The 24,728-nt window shown below is 43.7% G+C and overlaps 1 protein-coding gene across 4 annotated transcripts in view; it reads left to right on the forward strand.

Moving 5' to 3' along the window:
• Nucleotides 1-7,726: 7,726 nt before the first annotated feature.
• Nucleotides 7,727-24,728, forward strand: part of SLC39A11 (solute carrier family 39 member 11) — a 266,928-nt gene continuing 249,926 nt past the window's right edge. For 2 of the 4 annotated variants that reach the window (XM_035104081.2, XM_060271959.1), the window contains exons 1-3: nt 7,827-7,981; nt 11,105-11,237; nt 12,213-12,251. In XM_035104081.2, the coding sequence (XP_034959972.2) occupies nt 11,130-11,237; nt 12,213-12,251 (147 nt within the window). In that variant the 5' untranslated portion in view covers nt 7,827-7,981; nt 11,105-11,129. The other 2 variants (XM_035104080.2, XM_035104083.2) reach the window with 2 other exon arrangements.

The raw sequence follows: 24,728 nt of genomic DNA on the forward strand, positions 1-24,728 counted from the left end.
CCCGCCTGGTAGGATGCACTGTGGATTATTTTACACTGGGGCAGCCAACATAGTGTTCCCCAGATACTGTGTACTACAACTCCAAACATTGCTGCCCGTTAGCCATGGTTGCTGGCACTCATCAGAGTTGTGGTCCAAAATGGGATGGCCCCAGATTGGCTTTCGCTGTTTTGCACACAGGCTATTGAGTCTTTGATAGGTTAGCTCACATCATCTAGTAGTTACTAGATTCAAGGAGACCGTAGCATGCCAGAAGCGGATATGAGGAGCCAGCAATGTGTAAGATGCAACAAAATCTTCTGGAGAACAATCCAGACTGCAAACCAACAAAATCCCTTTATGATCAAGGAAGGGCAAGGAGGACAGATAATTAAAGTCTAATTCATCTGACTAGATTCATCATCCTTGCCTGTCTTGCCCCAGGAGAATACGGAAAAGGCTTTTCCATTGAGGATTTCCCAGGAGTGTGAAAACTAACAGGCCTTCAATGGGCCAGAAGTCATTTTAACATGTAAATTACTTAACTGGTGCCAAATGTGAGGGGTGTTGTTGTTTTTTTGCTTTCATTAATTGCAGTGTGGAGCAATTTTTGATTTTCATCAGGGTTGCAGCTAGGGAGGAGAAAATTAAACTTCCCCTCCTCACCCAATGCAGTCCCAAATGAAGCCCCCCCATCCACTTTTAGCCTTAGAATAATAATAATAATAATAATAATAATAATAATAATAATAATAATAATAATAATATATTATTTATACCCTGCCCATCTGGCTGGGTTTCCCCAGCCACTCTGGGCAGCTTCCAACAAAACATTAAAATACAATAATCTATTAAACATTAAAAGCTTCCCTAAACAGGGCTGCCTTCAGGTGTCTTCTGAAAGTCTGGTAGTTGTTTTTCTCTTTGCCACTACCAAGAAGGCCCTCTGCCTGGTTCCCTGTAACTTGGCTTCTCGTAGTGAGGGAACTGCCAGAAGGCCCTCGGCACTGGACCTCAGTATCCAGGCAGAACGATGGGGGTGGAGACGCTCCTTCAGGTATACTGGACCGAGGCCGTTTAGGGCTTTAAAGGTCAGCACCAACACTTTGATTTGTGCTCGGAAACGTACTGGGAGCCAATGTCGGTCTTTCAAGACCGGTGTTACGTGGTCTCGGCAACAAACCCATTGGGGAAAGAAATGCATTTTCTGGGAAATGTATGCATTGTGGCTTGAGTACTGGGGAAATGCAATTCCTTCCTTTATAAACCCACATCCTGAAACAGCCTGCAGTGCACAGTGGCCTGAATGCCACTTCTCTGCCACCCTTCTATTTCCAAAAATAAGCCTGTTTTCCAAGTGCTAGGGGGCTATAGTATTTAATTACATGATTGGAAAGAGTTAGAAACTTTGCATTAACTCATTTTCTTAATGGGTTGCAGCTCTGAATCACCACCAGACCCCCCTTGGACACAAACAGAGTTAATCTCTTTCCTGGAGCCTATCAAGCCAAGAATTACGGGAGCATTTAATTACTACTTGGAAGCGGTTTCCTATTAGAGGCCTGTAATGCACATTGCCGTGGCTTGCATAAATGTGTAGGACCCACATCAGCCACAAAGCGCTTACTTAAGGTCGTCTCGGCACACAGAGCCTCAGAATTCAACATGCTATTTTGATCACAAAATGTCAGCCAGCTCCACGAAATGCAGGGGAAAGAAAGGAAGTGCTAAAAAACTGTCACAGAACACAGAACACAAAAGCAAAAGCACCTTCGGTGGTAACAACTCCTGTAGCTGCTTCTCATTAAGCAAAATTGCCAGCTGACCAGATACCAGAGTGTCCTGTCCTTTTAACAGAAGCTTGAGCTGCATAAATCAGGTGCCGCTTATCACAGCATGGAAACATTATCACCTACTAATATCTGCACATGCTGCTACTATAGCTCAGGGGCAGATAAACCATGTGCTTAGCATGCAGGAGGTCTTAGGTGTAGGGTTGCCAGACTCAATAGAGGACAGGACTTCTGTGCCTTAAATTGCCCTGCTCTCTTTTGAGTCTGGAAACCTTAAAGAGAAACCAGCAGACCCTTTGCTTGGAAATTAAACAAAGGGTCTGCTGGTTTCTCTTTAAGGTTTCCAGACTCAAAAGAGAGCAGGGCAATTAACGGCACAGAAGTCCTGTCCTCTATCGAGTCTGGCAACCCTACTTAGGTGCAGTTGGGAATCCTACACAGGGGATCCCTGGATAGGAGCTCTTGCCCGCTGTTGCTGTTACTCCTGGGTGCCTAAAGTTTCAATACTGTATATGACTGGTGTGCAGGCTTCTTAGAGACCTTTCTTCATCTTGTCTGCAGTGTCTCAGGAGTAACATGTAGACTAGTCCTGATACAGGCAGCTGCTTATGCCAGAAATTGGCAAGGAGTAGCACAGAAGTCAATGATTAACAGCATGGCGCTTATTATAACTAGGAACTACCATACTCTTGCAGCAGATTTTTTTTTTAAAAGGTTGTGCTGCTCTTTGTGTGCGTTTCTCACCATTTGGCACCCTGATATTTATTGGATTTCCCTGGAGACAGAATCATCTCACATACCCTCCAACATTTCTCCAATGAAAATAGAGATGTCCTATTCCATAATAATAATAGGAGTATTAATAATAATGTTACTATTTATATCCCACGCATCTGATTGTGTTGCCCCAGCCATTCTGGGCCGTTTCCAACATATATAAAAACATAATAAAACATTAAGCATTTAAAAACTTGCCTTCAGATGTCTTCTAAAGGTTGTATAGTTACTTATCTCCTTGGCTCATGCGTCGGACAACTCCATGCCCTCCAACATTTCTCCAATGAAAATAGGGACGTCCTAAGGAAAATGCGCCATTCCAGGGTCAAATTGGAAACCGGGAGGGCTTTTGTAAATCCAGGACTGTCCCTGGAAAATAGAGACACTTGGAGGGTCTGATCTCATGCCAGGGATCAGCACCTAGTGGCTTCTGGACCAAATCCAGACCCTTCAAGGCCACTGCCTAATTCTGCAATGGCAGGCTCAGAGGCACAGGGAAGTGGCAGCTCTAGCTTCTGGTAAACTATTTGCTGGCTAGGGTCTGAAGCTCTGGTGAGCCCATGGCATTGCTGGTTCTATGGTTGTGTGAGTCCTTGGTCAAGATGCTCTCAGTAGGCTTCTTGGTTCATTCTCATGCCTCTTTCTTTCACTCATGCCAATCAGGAGCATCCCTTGCTCTTCTACCTGCTTACTCACCTGGAAAGGGCAGATAGCAGGTAGTAGCAGCAGCAGCAGCTGCAGCTACAGCAAAAAGCAGCAGACACAGGAACTGATAGTGGAACTTGACAGTTGCCTAATGAGCCTGACCTCCGGAGATGGCCTTACCCACCAGACACAGGAGAGATGGAAAGCCCTACCACACAGAGACCCATATAGTGCAGGGCATGGGGAAGAGTACTCAAGGGGGAGGTGTAGTTAGCATTAAAACACAAAAACCTGTGTTGTCAAGAAATAGCAGCTTGCATTATTTACGTTTTTGTAAGACCCTGATTTGTTTTGCTGACAATAATCTCCCCCTCTCGCCTCTTATAGATTTAAGCACAATAAAATTGCAAATAAGACTGCAAGATTCAATTTCTAGTCGCACATTCATCAGGGAAAGGATTTAATTTAGATTTGCAGCATGCCATTTTTCAGCCAGCTTCGAATTAGTTTATGTGACAATGCTAACACACTTGAGGCAAGGGAGCGGGGAAGAAGAGGAGTCAGGATTTTTAACAGCAAAAAGGGTGCACGGTTGAAGACTGCAGGAACGTGTCCTCCCCCCCAATTGATCTCCCCACAAAGCCAAACTTCCAGCCAAGCAGGCTTCTATAGTATTTGAGCTCAGTGGGGAAGAAAAGCCCCTCAGATTGCATAAAAGGTAAACTCTGGGTGCATATCCCCCCCCCCCGCCCACAACACCTCTTTCTACATGATGGAGCAGATCTATGAACACAAAGATCAGACACCATCTGAGTATGTGTGGGAAGTTCATTCCAACTCAGATAGCACTTTGAGAGGAAGGATTTCAGCAGGGGGAAGGATACTGCTAAATCCCACCCCCTCCACACACTTGCCACAATTCCAAACATTATCAGCTTCAACCAGGCAGCAAAACTAGTTTTTAATCAAATGGATGATGAGCCACCATACATTCATGGAAGGCTTTTCTTTTCGTCTGGGTGAATTGTACAAGTCCTAACATTTGTTTATTAAAATGTTTAATAAATGTTTACTAACTGCAATTGCTGATTCGCCTTGAGGGAGGTCAAGGCCATAAGAAATATCCCTAACTGATTATTGGATCCACATTTACTCTTAATTGCCTCCATCCTTCATCAGTTCTGTTAACATGTGAGCTGCAGAGGGAGTGTTAAAGCTACAAGGGGACTGACTGCACAAGCAAGGTGGTTTAAAATCTCACAACCCTTGCCATCTTTAATTCAGTCCAGTGGTGGCCAACAATCCTCTAGGTGTTATTGGATTGCAAATAATCTCATCCCTGACCATTAGCCTTGCTGTCTTTGGCTGAAGGAGTTTAATAACATCCAGAGAGCACCATGTTGACTATCCCTTAAGTCCCTTAAAAACCTCTCAAGTGAATAATAATAATAATAATAATAATAATAATAATAATAATAATATTACCCAGCCACTCTGGGCGGCTTCCAGCACATATAAAACATCAAACATTAAAAACTTCCTGATGCAGGGCTGCCTTCAGGTGTCTTCTAAAAGTTGTATAGTTCTTTATCTCCTTGACATCTGATGGGAGGGCATTCCACAGGGCAGGTGCCACCACCGAGAAGGCCCTTTGCCTGGTTCCCTGTAACTTCATTTCTCACAGTGAGGGAACTGCCAGAAGGCCCTTGGAGCTGGACCTCAATGTCTGGGCTGAACGCTGGGGGTGGGGGCGTTCCTTTAGGTATACTGGACCGAGGCTGCTACCTGCATTCTGTTCACAAATTAATCCGGCAAGTAGAAATAGCTGCTTGTGAATATCACTGTACATGCGATGTGAACTTAGATTTCCAATGGGCATGTGCTTCAGTTCTGTTGCCATTTCAGCCTCTCCTTTTATGTTTGGAGCTGGAACAACAGGGGTATACAAGAAATCTGTGCTTCTGTTTGCTCCTGAAGGGGCACTGAGTTTGTTTAGGTTAGAGCTGACAGCCGCATCCCATGAGTTGCAGGCAAAAGGGATGTTACCACCACAAATATCCAATTATCAAGCTGTGCTATTGACTCTCTAGACCAATTGGCTCTCCAGGGCTGGCTATTCCACCTTCCACTTAATGGTGAGCAAATGGGCAATCGATAAGTCTGCTAAGTGACAGCCCATTAATGCTGCCTGCTAACAGAACCAGGTAATGCTGTGAAACATGCACAGCCAAGACAATTATGCGTAGGAAGACAAGTACCTTTGCCAATGAGTCTTGGGAAAAACCAAAGGGGATTCTAAACCATTCCTGATTTTTATTTTTTATTTACCTTAACAGAGTAGCACAGTTAATTTTCTGGACCACCCTCCACCCCTCCTTGTCCGATTTGGACTGGCCTTTCTGATGAATGTTTCTAAGTGAGAATCCCACAGAGTTTAGGACATGCTTCCAGATTAAGTATGCCCAGGAATGCAGTTTTTAAAGATGGTTGCTTATTCTGGGAAGTCCATGGCTCTTTTTCAAATAAACAGCCGCAGTCCCACAGACCTCTTTGTGTACAGCAAAAATTATAGCAAGGTGAGTCTGAGTCAAGTTCACGAGGGTCAGAAAACCCGCTGTTTGTTTCTTTTTTTGGTTTCGTGTTTGGTTTTTTTTTGTTTGGTTGTGTTTTCCATGATTGTCTGTTTTCTTTGTGATAGCAGCCAAAAGAGATCCAGGGAAGACTGTTACTTTTCCTCCCCTCTTGATGATAATCTGCTTTCAAAATCAACGCAGTGTTAAAAAAATTTAACTACTTTGGTGATGAAGTGCTGAAGAAAGCCACACCTACTGAGTTTGTTCCGTTTGATGTTTCTCTTGTTGTAATTGGAATTGTTTCAATGTGCTGTTGTTGTTTCAGACTGTTTATATATTTATAGTTTTTAAAATATAATTGTTTTTTATAAATGCAATGGCTTTAACTGTTTTTGCACATGCTACTGTTTTATGTATGTTACGTTGTAAATTGTTTTGGGATGCCTCATGAAAGGCAATTCATAAATAAAATAAGCAAGCAAGCAAGCAAGTAAGATAATAGCGAAAGCATGGATGTTTCATAATAATTGCCTAAATAAACTGTTTAAAGCAACAGAATGTTAAGATTCTTTGATTTTGGAGGAGACTGGCCATTTTTAGAAGCAAAAAGGAAACTCTTGTGGTACCTTAAAGCAGTCTAATGAACACACATTACATATGGATACATAGAGAAACTACCATTGCGAGTACTGAGGTCAGGTGGCCATGAAACACAACTGTTTGACAACAATAGTATGTAAAGCTTACAGCAATAATAGTGGATATTGTAACTTATTCCTATAGGTTTAGTGAAGGAGAACCCCACTGCCTTGATTCAAGTGGAAAAATAACAAACTTTTTGACAAGTTCTTGATCTATTATTATTATTATTATTATTATTATTATTATTATGGCCATCTGTCATCAGTGTTAGAAACTGGGATATAAAAGCTAGGAGCTAAATAGCTCCTGGGACTTGGGTTGTGGGCGCCAAAACAGAATGTCTAGTCCCCATTTTTTTTGGGGGGGGGGGGGGTCAGCAACACTTTATTATTATTTTGATAAGCATGAACTAATACACAATTCACAAAAGTGACACATTGTTAATATCACATTTTTAACAGAGATTATTAATACATGTTTAATTTGGTGTTTACAATAAAAATATTGTTACCAAACTTCATTTTCGAAACACCCTACTCTTTATTGTTAAACTCCTTAATGTATTGTCTATTCTAAACATATACTTTGAGGCTTCAAAGCACATACATTTCATAACCCTTGAGTGTCTGCCAGCCCCCCCCAATGGCACCCAGACTTTTGGAGGTGCTTGCAAAATGTGCCTGGCGCCCTCCTGCTAATTTCGAACCCTGTCTGTCATGTATGCTTAGCTGAGATTCCTGCATTGCAGGGGGTTGGACTAGATGAGTCAACTCTACAATTCTATTATTATTATTATTATTATTATTATTATTATTATTATTATTATTATTATTATATCATCTTTATTTATACTTTACATTTCCCCCGATGGGACTCAAGGAGTCTCACAGATAAAAATAAGAACTGCAAAAAAGAAAAGAAAAATCATTTAAAAAATTAAACATGGATAGAATTAAAACTATCATATAGATACAGTATATCATATATTAAAACTATCATATACATATACGTGTGTTTGCGCGCGCACGCCAACACACACACAACATAAAAATAATTACGATAAAAACATATGCCCTCGGAAAGCAAACAAGCTCTCCCTGTGTAGCAAGCTGGTAATCAGCGGGAACGTCACAGCCCCTCTATCGCGATCCTCGACCGACCGCAGCAAAGACGCGCACAAGCTTGGCCGCCCGCTTCACTTTTTCCAAAGCTAGGAGATGTGCACCGCAGAATCCATGCTGCACACCCGCGCCGCGTTGCTAGTGGCTGAAGGGGAGGATAGTGGGCGGAGCCACGCCTGTTTGAGAGACACGTGTACAGAGGAACTCGGAAGTGGCTGCCGGAATTGAAGCGCCTGCGATAACTTGCAACTCCTGCGCGGTCCTAGAATAGAAGTGGTTCATGTGCAGTGAGTTGATTCTTCTTATGTATTTTTTTTTCTGAATAACGGAGTGGTCTTTAAAGCAGCTTACTGGTAAAAGCCAGGAAGTTAAACCAGGAAATGTTTTTTTAGTTAAATACGAATGTCGAACGGATTAGAACTGTGTATGGAACAGATCCCTTGGCTAGAAGGTGTGCATATTAGAACAATTCGTGAGTGTGCAAAAAAAGAAAGAAAAAATATAATGGAAAGAGTCTCCCACCCCTTTTTGTGGGTGGTGGGTGGGTGGGATTGGGTTGTATTTTGAAAGGTGGCAAGCAGACTCATTCATTCATTCAGGCGCAGTTCACACTCTGGGGGTAGGCTGTGTCAGTAGGTCTGTGCTTGCACATCTGAAACGAGACTGTGCAGAACAGGACTTACAGCTCCACTGCGGTTGCAAGTTTCGTAGAGAGTCTTCCTCGTAGTTGCTAGTTTTATGAAGTTAAGTTGCCCGCTAGATCAGGGAAAGAGGAACTTCATACGTGGGTACATGGGCGTAGCCGGCGGGGGGGGGGGGAGGGCAGGGAGGGACAGTCCCTCCCAATCAATAAAAATCAATAAAAATACATAGCTAACTGAGGTTCTGCCCCCCCCCCCCCAACAAAAGGCTTCCACCCCCACCCCCACCCCAAACAAAAATCCTGGCTATATCCATGCCTGTGCCCAAACCTTCAGATTCTCAATTTCTCACATTTTGGTCTGAACGCATGTTTTGGATGAGCACTTAGTTGCTCTCTTCCCACCCCACTTTCCCTGGTCCAATATGTGTGTGTACATTAGTTACAGACTTGTTGCAGGAACACAAACGGCTGTTGGGTGCTACACCCACTCAGTTTGTTTGTTATTTTAGGAAGCTTTGTGGCATGTTCCACACTATAATTTGTTTTTGGTAAACTAGGGAGCCGAGTAATTGGGCCAGTCACAGCCTCTGACTTAACCTACCTCACAGTGTCATCATAGGGATTAACTGAGGAGTGTGTGTGTGAACTATGTACTCCTTGGAGAAAAAAGGATCATCATGCAATAACTAAGCTCTTCTCCTTACCTGCTTAAGAAAGCTGGAGGGACCTGCCAGATGGAGATGTTAATCGCCAACCTGACATCCAGAGATCGCAACTGGGTGCCTGGCTAATTTACAACACGTGTGTGTGTGTGTGTGTGTGTGTGTGTGTGTGTGTATGTGTCTACTGTATCTCCATCCATCCCTTTCCCCATGGGGTTGTTACAGTGCATATGAGTGAGAGACTCTGGTTCACCTTCATGAATGAATTATGTTCTGATGCTCAGCAACTGCGTTGGATGGAGCGGGGCGCTTTGCCAACAAATCACTCTTTGTGTGTGGGATGAGGGCCTCCCCTGTGTGAAAAAGGCTGCGCCTCGCTTTAGGCATGAGAAGGTTCGATCAATCCTGAATTTGAGTTCTGCCGACTGAAGGGGCTTCCTCAGCCAAAAAGTACCTGGATACACTGCGGGGTGGCGGTGGGGAATACTCTGTGAGCTGAGTTGTTACACCAGAGAAGAAAGTGCCAGCAAAATGGCCAAAGTCGGCCTCGTTCTGAGGCAGCAAAGGGAAGGGACTCGCATCAGGAGGACACATGCTGATGATGACACAAGTGGACTCCAGCCATGGGCCTGGTACAAGTCATTTCTCTCCCATTGACACGGGGGTTGCAGTAGTTCTGAATATGTGATAGCGGTGTGGAGTAGCTTCCAAAAGGGGGAATTGGGATGGAGGGCAAAGCTTGTTCTTGGCTACAGCTTGTGGTTAAGGAGAAAAGAACTCATGAGCCTGGGTTTAGACAACGCACTAAACCAGGCACCCCCAAACTGCGGCCCTCCTGCTCTTTTGGGACTACAACTCCCATCATCCCTAGCTAACAGGACCAGTGGTCAGGGATGATGGGAATTGTAGTCCCAAGATAGCTGGAGGGCCAAATTTGGCCTCCATTGCTTTAATCAGGGGGGGGGGGGTTAAAAGAACCACACCCCCCAAGTCAACACCCATCCTAGGTATGTCAATATTACAAAGCATGCCACCTCCAGTATATAAACCCCCCACAGGGAGGCCATAAGTAGAGTTCAAGGGTGTGAGACTGCATCTTTTCGCTCCTATTCCAGTTCCTTTTCCGGAGATCCCATTTTTGTGGCATTTGATCAGAAATATTGCAGAGTCAGCATAACGTGCAGTTTACCATTTCCTGAGTTTCTATGGATTATTTGCAAGCAGTGCTAAGTACCTCTGGTTTTGGCTGTTCATAATTAATAGCTGTGTTGGATATGTATAAATTTGTCCACCTCTGGGGACATATTCTGTAAATGGAAAGATATCACATCAGCGTAGATGCTTTGTTCAATCTGAATGAAATTAAGGCTTCACACACGCTTGAAAGCAATGGGGCTTGTTTTTGAGCAGGACTGCACTAGAAATTATTTGTTTTCGAGCCGGACTGCACTACAAATGATGTTTTTTTTGTAATCTTCATTACGTTCACAATAACCCTTTCAAGGTGGTCAGTACAATCCTACAGGACTTTTGCTCCATTGTTATTGTGTGCAGGGTTGCAAACATATTGCGATTTGACAAGGGGGAACTGATGCTTGGAAGAGAGCTTTGCCTGAGTTCTGCCCCAAACTGGCTCTGGGAAGGAAGTGGCACTTGAAATTGCACCTCCCTTATTCAGATCCACTGGAAAATACCTTTAGAATGCAACGCAAATCTGATTAAGAAAATGATATCATCTATCTATCTATCTATCTATCTATCTATCTATCTATCTATCTATCATCTCCTCCCCCATCGTTCTGCCCGGACACTGAGGTCCAGCGCCGAGGGCCTTCTGGCGGTTCCCTCGCTACGAGAAGCTAAGTTACAGGGGACTAGGCAGAGGGCCTTCTCGGTAGTGGCACCCACCCTGTGGAATGCCCTCCCACCAGAGGTCAAAGAGAACAACAATTACCAGACCTTTAGAAGGCATCTTAAGGCAGCCCTGTTTAGGGAAGCTTTTAATGTTTGATGGATTTCTGTATTTTAATGTTTTGTTGGAAGCCGCCCAGAGTGGCTGGGGGAACCTGGCCAGATGGGCAGGGTATAAATAATAAATTATTATTATTATTATCCATCCATTCATCCATCCATCATCTGTCTCTGGTAATAAGAGCAATAGGTGGGTGTGGAACCTCTGAAAATCTGATTGGGAAGAATTTTTTTTTGAATGGTGAAGCTTTAACGTCAAAAGTATCCTGCCTTTACGTTGGCTTTACATCTGTCCTAGGTCATTAAATCCAGGAGCACTCAGTATGTTACTGGGTTACAGTCCAGTGTCACAAGCATTGCTAGGAACCTTCTTCACCTGGGGATTGACGGCTGCTGGCTCAGCACTTGTGTTTGTCTTCTCCAGCGGGCAGGTGAGTCTTGTACTTCAGTTCTTTTTTTCAGGGCGCTGCTTTCTGCTTGCCAGATGGAAGAATCTCCTCTCTGCTCCCCCTGCACGCTGTTCTGGGGGATCTCCTGGCCCCACATCCAAGCCAATGGGGCAGCAGGAGGAAGGCCTCATTGTGCTAACAGCACTGGCTCCTGCTAGCGCAACTGCTTAATTGAATTTTGCCCAATGTGAACATTAATTGGACGATGCAGCTCAATTAACATTGTCACTATATGTTCCTGACATAAACCTTTCTGCTATTTCTGCCGTTGTTCTTTTTTTGTTTGAATAGACAGGTGTATTTAGAGCATTAGGCCTGGAGACCTGGGCTAATAACCTGTTGAGTTATGGACTTGCTGAGTAAACTTAACACAAGTTGCTGTTAGCTTAGGTTTCTCACTTGTCAGGTGGAAATACGGCGAGCTGCTTCGCAGGGATGTTGCAAGTCGGGCAGAAGTGCAGTAGGAAGTGCAGCATCGTTCTGCCAAGACACTGAGGTCCAGTACTGAGGGCCTTCTGGCGGTTCCCTCGTTGCGAGAAGCCAAGCTGCAGGGAACCAGGCAGAGGGCCTTCTCGGTAGTGGCGCCCTGTGACATCAGATGTCAAAGAGAAAAACAGCTAGCTACCAGATTTTTAGAAGACATCTGAGGGCAGCCCTGTTTAGGGAGGCTTTTAATGTTTAATAGATTGTTTTATTTTTCTGTTGGAAGCCGCCCAGAGTGGCTGGGGAAACCCAGCCAGATGGGCGGGGTTTAAATAAATAAATAAATAAATAATACTAATTATAGGATAGAAGAGGAGAGAGGCGACTTTGCTCTTGATGCTCGTGCCCATTAGCCAAAGTTATTTGCTGAACTGTGGCTAGGTCTCCAACTCTGTATTCCATCTTTCTCTTACACAACAAGCTGCCATGCCTTGCCTCTCGTAGCGATCTAAGCTCTTTTGTTTTAATTTGCAGAGACGGGTCCTGGATGGCAGCCTGGGTTTTGCTGCAGGGGTAAGTATAGCACACACTTGTTTCTTTTAATTTGCTCTGTATGTTGTCCTGATCTTGTCTCTTTGGCTACGGATGGTGTTTCGTTTGCCTGCCTTTTCGTATTAGTGTTTCTTGCATAACTGCTTGAGAGCTAATTATATCTGTGTGAGATATCAGAAGAATTTGGGCAGCATTTGTCATGCCCTGTCTTGAGTTGGTACCTCTGAGGGGAGAGCAGGTGTAATGTTGTCTCGGATGCCAGGTAATGCATTGCTCCTCTACTGAATTTTATTCCAAAGTTAAGGGGGTTGTAGCCAACAAAGTTATCCCATTAGTGCTGTGGCTTCCACCTGTGTGATGGGACTTCCTCTCCCTTTGTATCTTGCCTTCCCCATTCCCATCACCCTCACATCTGGCCCAGGGGTTCCTCCAATCCTCTGGAGCAGATTTCAGGGGGTGAATTGGGAGAGGAGAGGGAGTTAAAGTCTCATGGCTTTACAGGTGGAAGTCCTTGCCTCAACAGGATGACTTCATTGGGTACAACTCAAGGGAGACTGCTTTAGCGGTTTTTATTGGGGTCTCTTGGGTCCCCCCTCTCTTTGTAGAAACATTCATGAAGGGAAATTGAATTTTCAGTTTGTAAAAAAGCAAGGCGGATGGGGTGTCAGAACCACCACTTAACATTCCATGGCTATGGGTGTAAACTTTATGGAAATGTTGGAAAACGATGAAAAAAACAACCAAATACATGTGTTCCATTTTCACCCAGAAAAATAATCAAACAAAGAGTTTTGGAGACATAACAAGGAGGCAAACATAAGCATTTTCTAGTTACAGGTAGGTAGCCATGTTGGTCTGAGTCGAAGCAAAATAAAAAAATTCCTTCAGTAGCACCTTAAAGACCAACTAAGTTTATATTTTGGTATGAGCTTTCGTGTGCATGCACACTTCTGAAGAAGTGTATCTGAAGAAGTGTGCATGCACACGAAAGCTCATACCAAAATATAAACTTAGTTGGTCTTTAAGGTGCTACTGAAGGAATTTTTTTATATAAGCATTTTCTATTACTCTGAGAACATGAAATCTCTTACATATAACTTAGTTGGAATGTAAAATTGTTCCTTATGCCTTAATTTTTTCCAGATGATAATTGCAAATATAGCCAGCTCTGGAGATGGAGCTGCAAGCTGCTGCATCTAAAATACCTTAGTTTTTTGTCAGGTGGAAAATCTAGGAACAAAATAATTACTTTGAAAAGACAGCACAATTAAAAAAAAAGTCACAGATCCAGTGCTTGCCAGCAATGCAGAAAGTTTTATTCAACTCGCAGATTCTCATGGAACTTCATAAGATGACAACAAAACCACCAACATATTATATAATACATCTGTAAACACAGCTGACCTATGATTTGCTGCTGATTTTGAGGGGACCCCTTGTCAAAATCTAGGAGATCCAAAAAGGGCCATATCTTGGAGTCTTGTTTTTGCACCATGGAAAAGCACTAGAACCATGATGGTTCTGGTCCAGTCAATGGAGATGGATGTGATCTGATGATGGTTGTTGCAGGGGACAACCCGTATAATAGCAACTTCAAGTTTTACTGGATGTACAGTACACTCATCTTCTTTCTTGAGCTCTCCCTTTTTATTATCTCTCTTGCATGCACCCCACCATTGCTGTCACTGCATCTCCACCCACCTACCCCCAGTTACTCCATTTTTCACTGTCACCGCTACCACCCCAGGGTCCCAGAGGGTTCCCCTTTCATTCCTACCCTCTTGGTTGGTTGTTTTGGTTTCTGTTCATTGGTTTCTCCGAGCCTTGAGAAGCCCACAGAACTGAATCGCTTCCTTTTTCTTACCTGTGTATGCTTTTCAGGCTCAGATCTTCTGGGTACCACTGCCAAGAAGTCTTTGTATCTAGTCAACATTCACACATATCTCAGATAGCTGGGGCATTCAAAGTACAGTGGTGCCTCGCAAGACGAATTTAATTCGTCCCGCGAGTTGCTTCATATAGCGAAAAATTCGTTTTGCGAAGCGGCTCCCATAGGAATGCATTGAAGTGCGGTTTCCCATAGGGTGCCTCGCAAGACGAATAAAAAAATTCGTCTTGTGAGGCACCCTATGGGACGAAAAAAATTCGTCTTGTGAAGCGCGCCATAGGAAACTTCGTCTTGCGAGTCTCCATTGAAATTGCAAAATGCATTCGTCTTGCAAAAATTCTTCTTGTGAGGCATTCCTCTAGGCCAGGCATCCCCAAACTTCGGCCCTCCAGATGTTTTGGACTACAATTCCCATCATCCCTGACCACTGGTCCTCTTAGCTAGGGATCATGGGAGTTGTAGGCCAAAACATCTGGAGGGCCGCAGTTTGGGGATGCCTGCTCTAGCCTCACACAGCCTTCCACAGCTTTACTGGCTGGAGCGAATGGGAATGGTACTGTAGTCCAAAACATGTGAAAGTTACCAGGTTGGGCAAAGCTGAGCTAGGAGGACCTGCTTGAAGGCTCTCTTCCTCCAATGTGGTTCATATGCTTTCCAGGATTGGCCATCCTCATTGTATGCAGTTCCATTGCTATTGCTGGCCTTGCTTCTGCCTTTGTGTTCCTTGACGAGATAGCAGGTGCTCTTCAGCCCCATCATTCTTCCACCCTGAATCCGAGATGACATCTCAGGATGCCTCTTAGAAAGGAGCAGCAGCCGGAAATCTGTGCAGGAGGTCTCCGCTGAGCCCGATTTCCTGGTTTGTTGTTGGATTGCCTCTTGCCTCTTTTTATCATTTTCCTTGTAACAGATGCTGCCTCAGGGCATCTTTTCAAGCTCCCATTCAAGTCCTGGCAGGCTGTTAATGGACAAGCAAGTCTTTGTCAGGTAGCAGAGAGTCTCCATATGAATATCAGCTATGGAGCAAGTTGCTGCTTGGCCAGCTGTGCGTGTAAATTGCTCAAGCTACACCCGTTTAATCCTGGGCACAGTTTCTCATGTTTTTCTGTGTGGGCCTGTGAAGGAATCCAAGCTTGTATCTGTTGCACTGAAAAAAACGAAGCTTTAAAATAAAAATAAAAGCATGATTGATTTCCATTAAGGGACAATTAAGTAACGGTAGGAAGGTTTGTCGAATGGATGAGGGAGAAGATTTTGCAAGGAAAGTATTTCTTTCAAATCTGGATGAGGATGCACTCAGTCATTGCTTTATTGGAACTGGTTGTTGTTTAATGGAAGCCACGATTGTTCTGTTTCCACTGAGGAAACAACGTTGAAACGAGATACTCCCAACTGAAAGGCTGTTGTGAGCATACCACAGAGTGACAAATGTATGCTGTTTTAAGCTTAGAGGGAAGTGTAAGGTAAAAATGTAATAAACAGCTTTTAGCATCCACAGCTTTCTCCCCCCCCCTTTAATTTTTTAAAATAAAAATTATCTAACAATATTTGCCTGGTTACAGGTAGGTAGCCGTGTTGGTCTGAGTCGAAGCAAAATAAAAAAAATCCTTCAGTAGCACCTTAAAGACCAACTAAGTTTTTATTTTGGTATGAGCTTTCGTGTGCATGCACACTTCTTCAGATACACTTGAAACAGAAGTCAGACCCTTATGTATATACAGAGGGTGGGGTGTGTGTGGGAATGGGTGATGGGCTGATGGGAGTGGTAAACCCGTAGATGGCTGTTAACGACTGCTGATGACTGCAATTGGTCCTGTGGGGGGGAAAAGCAAGGGCTGAGGCGCTAAAGAAAGCTTGATCATGCATAATGAGATAAGAATCCAATGTCTTTGTTCATCCCAGGTGGCTCCATGGAACTCATTACCAAGCTTAAAACCAAGAAGTGTGCATGCACACGAAAGCTCATACCAAAATAAAAACTTAGTTGGTCTTTAAGGTAATATTTGCCTGGTGAGTTGATCAAGCATATATGTCAAGGAAATAAACAACTATCTGGCTTTTAGAAGACATAGGAAGGTAGCCCTGTTTAGGGAAGTTTTTTAAAATGTTTGATGTTCTATTGTGTTTAATTCTGTTGGGAGCCGCCCAGAGTGGCTGGAGAAACCCAGCCAGATGGGAGGGGTATGAATAAACAACAACAACAACAACACAAATTATATAAGTGCTTGTTGTATGGTCCACTCCAGGATGCTTTTTAGATGCTATGTATCTTGCCACAAGTTTGTGGTGGGTTGCTGGATCCTTTCTTGCTTTGTTTCTCCTGCTTTGAGGTGGGTGGGGGGAGAACTTACCGTGATTTAGGACCAGAATAAAAGTGCTATTTTTTTTTAATTGCTAGTCATTCTTTCAGGAGAAACGCAACACACTCCAGCACTTAAGCAATCATGCATGAAATGGATTTTCATATTCCGTTTTGTTGATTATTCCGTTGAGTTCAGACACCGTTTAAGAGCTTTAGGTATCTGATACATTTCCCTCCTTTGTTTTGCAAAGGCCTACGAAACAAATAACGCTTTTCCAATTTCAGAATCGAAAACAGCGATGTTTGCCGGGTTTTTGACAAGCAGCCAGCATAACAGCTCCTTTTAAGGATGCTTTTCGTGTTTTAATTTCGTTTTGGCAACTTGTGGGTAACACTGAATCTGGCGGCACTGATCCCGTTGTGTGACAATCAGCCAACTGAAAAGGCTCTAAATTAGGAATTCACTTCTGTGTGCTTCGTTCCCTGGTTTCATGGTGGCATGCTTCTGGTCCTAGCATCACTGCATATAGGATTTCTCTGTGAGGTTATCAGGTTAGATTCCCACCTTCCTGGTCTATCTGCGTGGAGAAATTGAGGAATTAACAAATGGCTATATTATTGTGAAAGGGTGTCCCCATACCTGCCAGCTCTCTCTACTACCAATGCGTCTATGCAATGGCATAGGAATGTTCCTTTTCGTAGCGAAGTCCTCACCTTTGCAAATGAGCAGATCCAGGCCTTGTTCGCATATCACAGCAAACCACAGTTTACCGTGAAATTCGCTCTTGGTTGCTTTGCTCTTCACTGCTATCATTTGGGAGAAACAAACCATGGATCTTTAGCTTTGCAGCCCCTCCGAACAGAGGGTGATGGTTTGTTTTGCTCTAAGCAAACCATAATCTGTAACCAAATATTCTTCTTGGTTTATTGATTTGCTTGCGTAAAACAAGCCACAATTTCCGGCTGTGACAAAACGCTTAAGTCAGAAATTCACAATTTGCTTCTCCCACACAGGAAAGGGCAACTGGCACGTTCGTGGTACACAGGGACATGCAAATTGTGCCATGGACTGGGTACTTTGTGTGCCCCCTTTTTTATTATTAAAAAAAGAAAAGAAAGTTGACATGTTCCGGCGCTAGCTTTATTTTCTCCTTCCTTCCCCTCCTCAACATGTTCTCTTAATTATTTCCCATCTCACCTGGGACTTCTGCTTGAAAGATAAGTCCTGGAAGTTCCTTGGAGCAGACAGCTATCAGCCTGTGGGAATCCACACCAGATGGAGGGATTGTGTTGAAACTTTGCTTAGGCATCTTTGGCATTCACTTAGCAGTTCATCAATTCTCTGTGAACTGTTTTGGGTATTATTCTATATCTGTAAAGGTGATACATTTTTCTTTCCCAAATCCAGTGCTCCCCCCCACCTCGGAGTAAGCATACCCCTAAACATTTTGTGACTCTTTGTACTGTATTTATTTTCCCCAATTTGAACTATAAAATGGTGATTTTCTTGAGTCAAAATGAGAGGACCCCTAAACATTTTTTCTTATAGAAACAAAGCACTGCCCCCCCAAAATAATAATCTGCCTATGATCCCCCCGCCCCCAATCTCTCTAGGCGTGTTTTAAGCCAGTAATAAATAATTTTGTGTATGTGTGTGTGTGTGTTTGTGTGTTTAAAGTGGCAGTTCAGAATACTGCAGAATGCTTTGATATTTTTTACATCAGAGCATTGCATCACCTTAAAAGCAGCTTCATGCCTCCTGTGCTCTGCTTTGCATGTGGTTACACCCCCCCCCAAATGAGAGCTCCCCAACAGGACCACCTTGGTCAAGTTTTGACAAAGGGTTTGTTCTTGGTGCCCAGTTGCCACGTACAGGAAGTAACCTCTTGTATATTCCACCTGCAGGAACTGGGCACATGTTTGCACACAGGGTTGGACAGCATAAAACAGTGACGTGTCTTGCACTCCTTTTCCTCTCCCCGCAGTTAAATCAGCCTGCCCTTCAAAGGACGGATCACTTTAGACTGCCGTAATTGCTCGTTGAAATCTGGTGCAGGGGGTTTAATGTAAGAAAAGAGTCTTTCCAAAATTGGCACCCAACCAATCTAGATGAAACTTTGATTTGGTATCAGCCGAATCTCCACAACTTTTTTCATTCCTTTTAAGGTTTTATAAGACCCTCAGTTCCATGTGGAGTAGCAGGGGGCTCTGAAAACAACATTACAAACACAATGCCACTTGCATCAGAAGAACGTATTACAGGGCAAGGAACCATTGTTCACAGCTTCCTTTTGCACAAAATAATCTAAATCAGGCATAGGCAAACCCTGGCCCTCCAGATGTTTGGGACTACAATTCCCATCATCCCTGACAACTGGTCCTGTTAGCTAAGGATGATGGAAATTGTAGCCCCAAACATATGGAGGGCCGGAGTTTGCCTCTGCCTGATCTAAATTAAAGTTCAGGTCCCAGAAGCAACTGGGAACCAGAACTCGATCGTCAGTCATTCTTGTGGCTCTAGATCTAGCCATATTGTCTTCTGATAGGCTCTCTCCCCCCCCCTTTGGCTACCCAGCAAGAGATTTCATTTCTGTTGGAGAGAGAGCCTTTCCTCCTTGTTTTCTAGCTAGCTTGTATAACACTTTCTTATCACAGAAGCACTCTCCATCAAACCCGTCTTTTCAGTCTTTGCTATCGTGGTAATATTTACAATCTTTTGGTAGGAGCACCGTCGTCTCTTACCATTTTCACAAATTCCTCATGGCTGTTTTTTAACTCCAGTGCTGAAATGTCAAGCCACTGAAAGGATCAGTCATGCTGACCAATCCGTATTGGATTATCTGCATTTTTGGGGTGGGTGGGTGGGGAAAACATGTCTGCGAAATCATAGCTCAAAAGCTGAACCCTTTATGTCAGCACAGCAATTTCTGCCTATAAATTAGCCCCTTTATTGCCTTGGAAGAAAAGAATTTTGCCTCAGAGTATAGACCCTTTACCTGATAAGCTGAAAGACGCTTTTGTAACTGCTCGGTTCTGTATAAGAAGAAGAAGAGTTTGACGCTTTATCACTACCCTAAGGAGTCTCAAAGCGGCTAACATTCTCCTTTCCCTTCCTCCCCCACAACAAACACTCTGTGAGGTGAGTGGGGCTGAGAGACTTCAGAGAAGTGTGACTAGCCCAAGGTCACCCAGCAGCTGCATGTGGAGGAGCGGGGAAGCGAACCCGGTTCACCAGATTATGAGGCTACCACTCTTAACCACTACACCACACTGGCTCATGGCCATATCAGATGGGAAATGTAGACATACCTCGCTTGAAGCAACACTCTAGCCCTCTTCTGATTATCTTTTTGGTTTTACGTCAACATGTGAGGGTGACTGCAGGGTTGAGTCCTCTAGCACTACATCCACATCATTCCCACAGGTTGGAGAGAGAATGTTTGACATGGAGAGCCCACATGGCTTGCAACAGGAGGCTCCTTGAAGTTTGTGGAGCGCAGCCAGAATGGCAATATGGGGGTGGAGGGAAGCTAGCAGACATGTCCCCACATCCCCCTTTGTGTGTTTCCTTAACATGAACAAAAACACTTGAAGAGGGCTAGTCTTTGTGACTTCAGTGCCGTTGACCTTCTGTTGGTTAAAACAGTTGTGCTAGCCTGGAAAATAAGATATGTGCCTGACGGTGTGAAAGGTATATGTCAGGCTTCCTCAACCCTCCAGATGTTTTTGGCCTACAACTCCCATGATACCTAGCTAGCAGGACCAGTTGTCAGAGATGATAGGAACTGTAGTCTCAAAACATCTGGAGGGCCGCGGTTGAGGAAGCCTGGTATATGTGATACTTATTATCATTTTACAGCATGGAGCATTCTTTGCGATTCATTCATTTGTTTTTGCGAGAGTCTTTTGGCGAGAGTTCAAGATGGCAGATGATGCCTTGAGCTGGGGCATTCAACAGGCATTGTGACCAAGGGTCTAATGAGATTACAGAAGAGACATAGATCTTTTGCTGCTTCCATCTTTTCTCAGTAGCATCTGGATTTGTGCCACGTACAATGTGGTGGCTTTCACACTGTGTGTTTCCCTGCCTTGGATTGTTGGCTGTTGGGTTTAGGAAATGCAGAGTGTGACAGTGTCACATCAACTGAATGGCCAACTCATGAACCCCACTGCAAGACCGCAGAATGAAGACCATGCAGCCTCATTCTTGCTGCTTTTGACAGTTGCCCTCTTTGTCGCCTTTCTGCCAAAGCGGAGAGGTGTGCAAACAAGAGCGGAAAGCATCACATAGGTATTCAGAAGTCCCTTTTGTGCTTTGCAGAGCTGAAATAACTTTCTTGAGAGTAAGCCTGTTCTTTGAGCCTTAATGAGCGGCAACTCCTTTTAAAAACCAAAAAACCAAAAAACCAAGGAAGGTCCCCCCCCCCGGCTTCTCTTTTTCTTCTGAAAATGCACTCTTTTAATTTGAAGCATTTGCCACCAACACACTCTCCCTGAAGAAGAGTATCTGAAGAGTATCTTTCGTATCTAAAGAAGTGTGCATGCACACGAAAGCTCATACCAATGACAAACTCAGTTGGTCTCTAAGGTGCTACTGGAAGGATTTTTTTTATTTTGTTTCGACTACGTCAGACCAGCACGGCTACCTACTGTACCTGTAACTCTCTCCCTGCGTTCCTCAGTGCCTTAGGAGTTTTGCTATTGCATGTATTGGAATAAAAAAACTCATCTCATTTTAGTTGGTGGATGAAATGAAAGGTGACCCTCATAGGAAATGGCTTTTGGTCTGGAGAGGATATGCATGCCATTGGTGGGGTATGTAGGGTCTTAATTGGAGCAGGTAAAAGAACCTGGGAGCCAGAGACATTGCTAATTATTTATAACATTGGGGCTCTTAGATGCAACTTTGCATAAATGTTGCATAGGCTGATTTATATGTATTGATGCAAGTTTAGAATTTAAATGTCACACAGAATGCAGCCATCTAATTTCCCACCCAACGTGCCCCACGTAAATTAATTTGCACCCTACCTCAGTTCCTCTTCAATACATTTAATCCCCAGTTAATTTTCACACAGATCCTGCTCCAAATCAATTCATTCATTCCTCCCTCCCTCAAATCATTTCTAGACAGACCCCCCAAATGAATCTTATTTCGTCCGGTTAGTATCTTACTACCATGCAGCCCAGATCATGCACCCGCTTTCATTTTCTCCCCAGATTCATTACCATTCAGAAACGCTTGGGGCACTTAGAAAAAGGATTCATGCCAGTGCCTTGTGGGCCCATCGCTGGGAATGCCACTGCTGGGGCAATCTTAGATCTGCCCTAGTTTATGGAGAAGCAGCATAAGGATATTGGTAGGTGGATTCCAGCCTCCAACTTACTAAGCAGCAATGGTAGGAGATTGTGGTGGCTTCCAATCCAGTTTATAAACTTCCTGGAAGCATTTATTTTGTGTGTGTATGTGTGTAATCATCATCTGGTTGGTCACTGTCAGAAGCAAGATGCAGGACTCCAGCCAATCCAAATTGAGATGGCAGTGGGTGGGTGAGGGGTATTTAAAAATACCGTATTTTTCTGTCTATAAGACACCCCCATGTATATGATGCCCCCTATTTTTGCGGCAACAACCAATTGTCAGTCTACCCTCGGTACTCTCCATATATAAGACGTCCCCTAATTTTTGACATTATTTTTAAGGGGGAAAACCTAGTTTTATACACAGAAAATTATGGTACTTTCAAAACTTCAGAACCTTCTCCCAGAAGTGACTAAGAAAGCATCAGTGTCAGTCTGAACAGGCTGTAAAAAAACGTCCTTGCTTTGCCAGAGCTTTAAGCGAGGATTGAAATTTTAAAAGGCTGCTTCATCTTATATTTGATTTCATTTTGGTTTCGTAATTATTTTAGTGTGTGGGAGAGAGAGATAAAGAAGCGATTTGAGATTTTTCTGGGGAAAGAAATGTTTTCATAAATAAGCCAGCAGAGAAAAGAGTGCAGGAAGTAGCAATAGATCTGATGGAAATCGGCAGCGTTTAGCCAACGCAAGCCTAGCTGAAAAGCATTTGGATGGGATAGGCACAGACAACAGGGAGGTGAAGGCAGGAGACAATGGTTTGGATCCAGAAAATGACGGGGTGCCTTCAGCTCACACAACAGTTCTCCCTCCCCAGCTTCTGTCATTCATCAGTAGCCAACTGAACAGCTCCCTAATAGTAAGGCAGCCCTCCAGAGCAGGACTCAGGTGGTAAAAATGGCAGGCGCTGGAAGGCAAAACCAATCCCCCAACCAATGTATATGGAAGCAATTTGTGTGTGTGCACAAGGACTTTTCTGGGTCCTTGCCACTGACTGCAATTTGGAGACCAAATCAGGCGTGCCTAATTTTTGCTGAAATCAATGTCTCTTCTTCCCACTAATGGTAATGGAGGTTAGGCACCCTTGACTTGTACATCCTAGTTAACTTGGATCATATATTTTTTTATAAAAAAGGTAAAATAGATTGCAGCATTTTTCAGCACTACAGGACTCCCTTTCATGCAGAAGAAGTGAAATGCAGAATGAGAAGATGCAGTGAACTGAAGGAACTGAAATTAATTAAATTCACCCCACTTCCTCATTCTTTCTGGGACTCGAAAACTTTTTTTCTTTGAACAGTTCCATTTCACCAACAGAGATTGCCTCCAGTGAGCGGTGTTGCTTGCCTGCAATTTTGGGCTAGATGCAAATGACTTGTTTGGCATGTTCTTAACAGCTCTGATGGAAGTTGATGCTGTGCGAATTCAGAAATATATATCTGAAATCGAAAGAATGGAGCCCTGTAGCTAACTCTTAAAATTTGGGAGGGTGGGCAGATGCACTCAAACTTTATTCAAGAGATTCATAAGGGTTTGTGGAACATAACTGAGTCTGTTTCAGCGCAGAGGTGTCACCCCCTTCTAATTATGATTACAACCCACTTATGATGGCTGTTTTGAAGATGCCATTTCCTTGCACTCCTGTGGGAAAGACAATTGTAATTAAACCAAGAACGTTGTGCTCAGTTTCTTTCCATCAGGGCTGACTGACTGGCTCAGAGACAAGGAATTTGAAGAATAATCTGGCATTGTTGCTTTTGGATGAGAGCAGTACCAAATGTCACCCTTCCTAGCTAGCTCTAGTTAGAGAACTCTGTGTCCTAGAGAGAGAGAGAGAGAGAGAGTGTGGAGGGTGCTTTCTTGTGTATCAATATGCTGTTCAAATGTTCCTTTTCTTTTTTCTGAGAAATAATCAGATGAGAAAGATGAGTCGCTACACCTCTGCCAAAAGAAAGAAAGAAAGAAAGAAAGAAAGGAAAAAGTTCCTTCTGAACAAATAGCAGCGCCGTAAATAAATGGTGGGTTTTGCGGGGTGGGGTGGGGGCCTATCAGTCCAGTTCCTAAGCAGTAGTGAAACAGAGCTGAATCAGAGCTGTGTGCCATTCAGTTGGGCTGCTGGTACTTAGACTGCATTGTTGTCAAAGCAGAACAGGACTCTCTGTTCAGAATACCGAAGGTTTTCTCCTAAGGTTAGCCACTGTGTTTCCTTGTTCCAGCAGTCCTGCGTGCAACTGGAAACCTGCAGAGCCAGGAGTAGGGAAACTTTTTGCAGTTTGAGGGCTGTACTCAGCGAGGGGGACATTCTGGAGGCTGTGTACCAATGATTTAAAAGTGGGAGGAGCAATGGATGTGGCTCTTTACCTTAGAATCATAGAATTGCAGGATTGCAGGGACCACGATGGTCAACTAGTCCAGCCCCCCCCCCCACAATGCAGGACTATTTTTGCCCAACGTGGGGCTTGAATGCACAGCCTTGAGATTAAGAGTCCCATGCTCTACAGACTGAGGTATCCCTTGGTATAGTAGGCTACATTCCATCCACACAAAACCACTGGTTCTGCTAGCTAGGGATGATCAGAGTTGTAGTCCCAAACAACTGATATGGAGAAATAGGACTGCAATAAGACCTTACTGAATTCCAGAAACCACTGTTTACTGCATTTATCTATCACCTATCTGTTTGTATTTGTTCGACGTTGTAAGAAAAAACTACTCCTTTTCCCTTATGGGGTACCCAAGAGCCCATATACAGTGGTACCTCTACTTACGAATTTAATGCGTTCCAAACGCACATTTGTAAGTCGAAAAAAAATTGTAAGTCGAATCCCATAGGAATGCATTGGGAGAAAAAATTCGTAAGTCAAAGCAACCCTATCTAAAAATTCGTAAGTAGAAAAAATCCTATCTAAACCACATCCAAGATGGCGGACGGAGCTCCGTTCGTAAGTAG

The sequence above is a fragment of the Zootoca vivipara genome, chromosome 2 (genome assembly GCF_963506605.1).
Source record: "Zootoca vivipara chromosome 2, rZooViv1.1, whole genome shotgun sequence".
Taxonomy (NCBI): domain Eukaryota; kingdom Metazoa; phylum Chordata; class Lepidosauria; order Squamata; family Lacertidae; genus Zootoca; species Zootoca vivipara.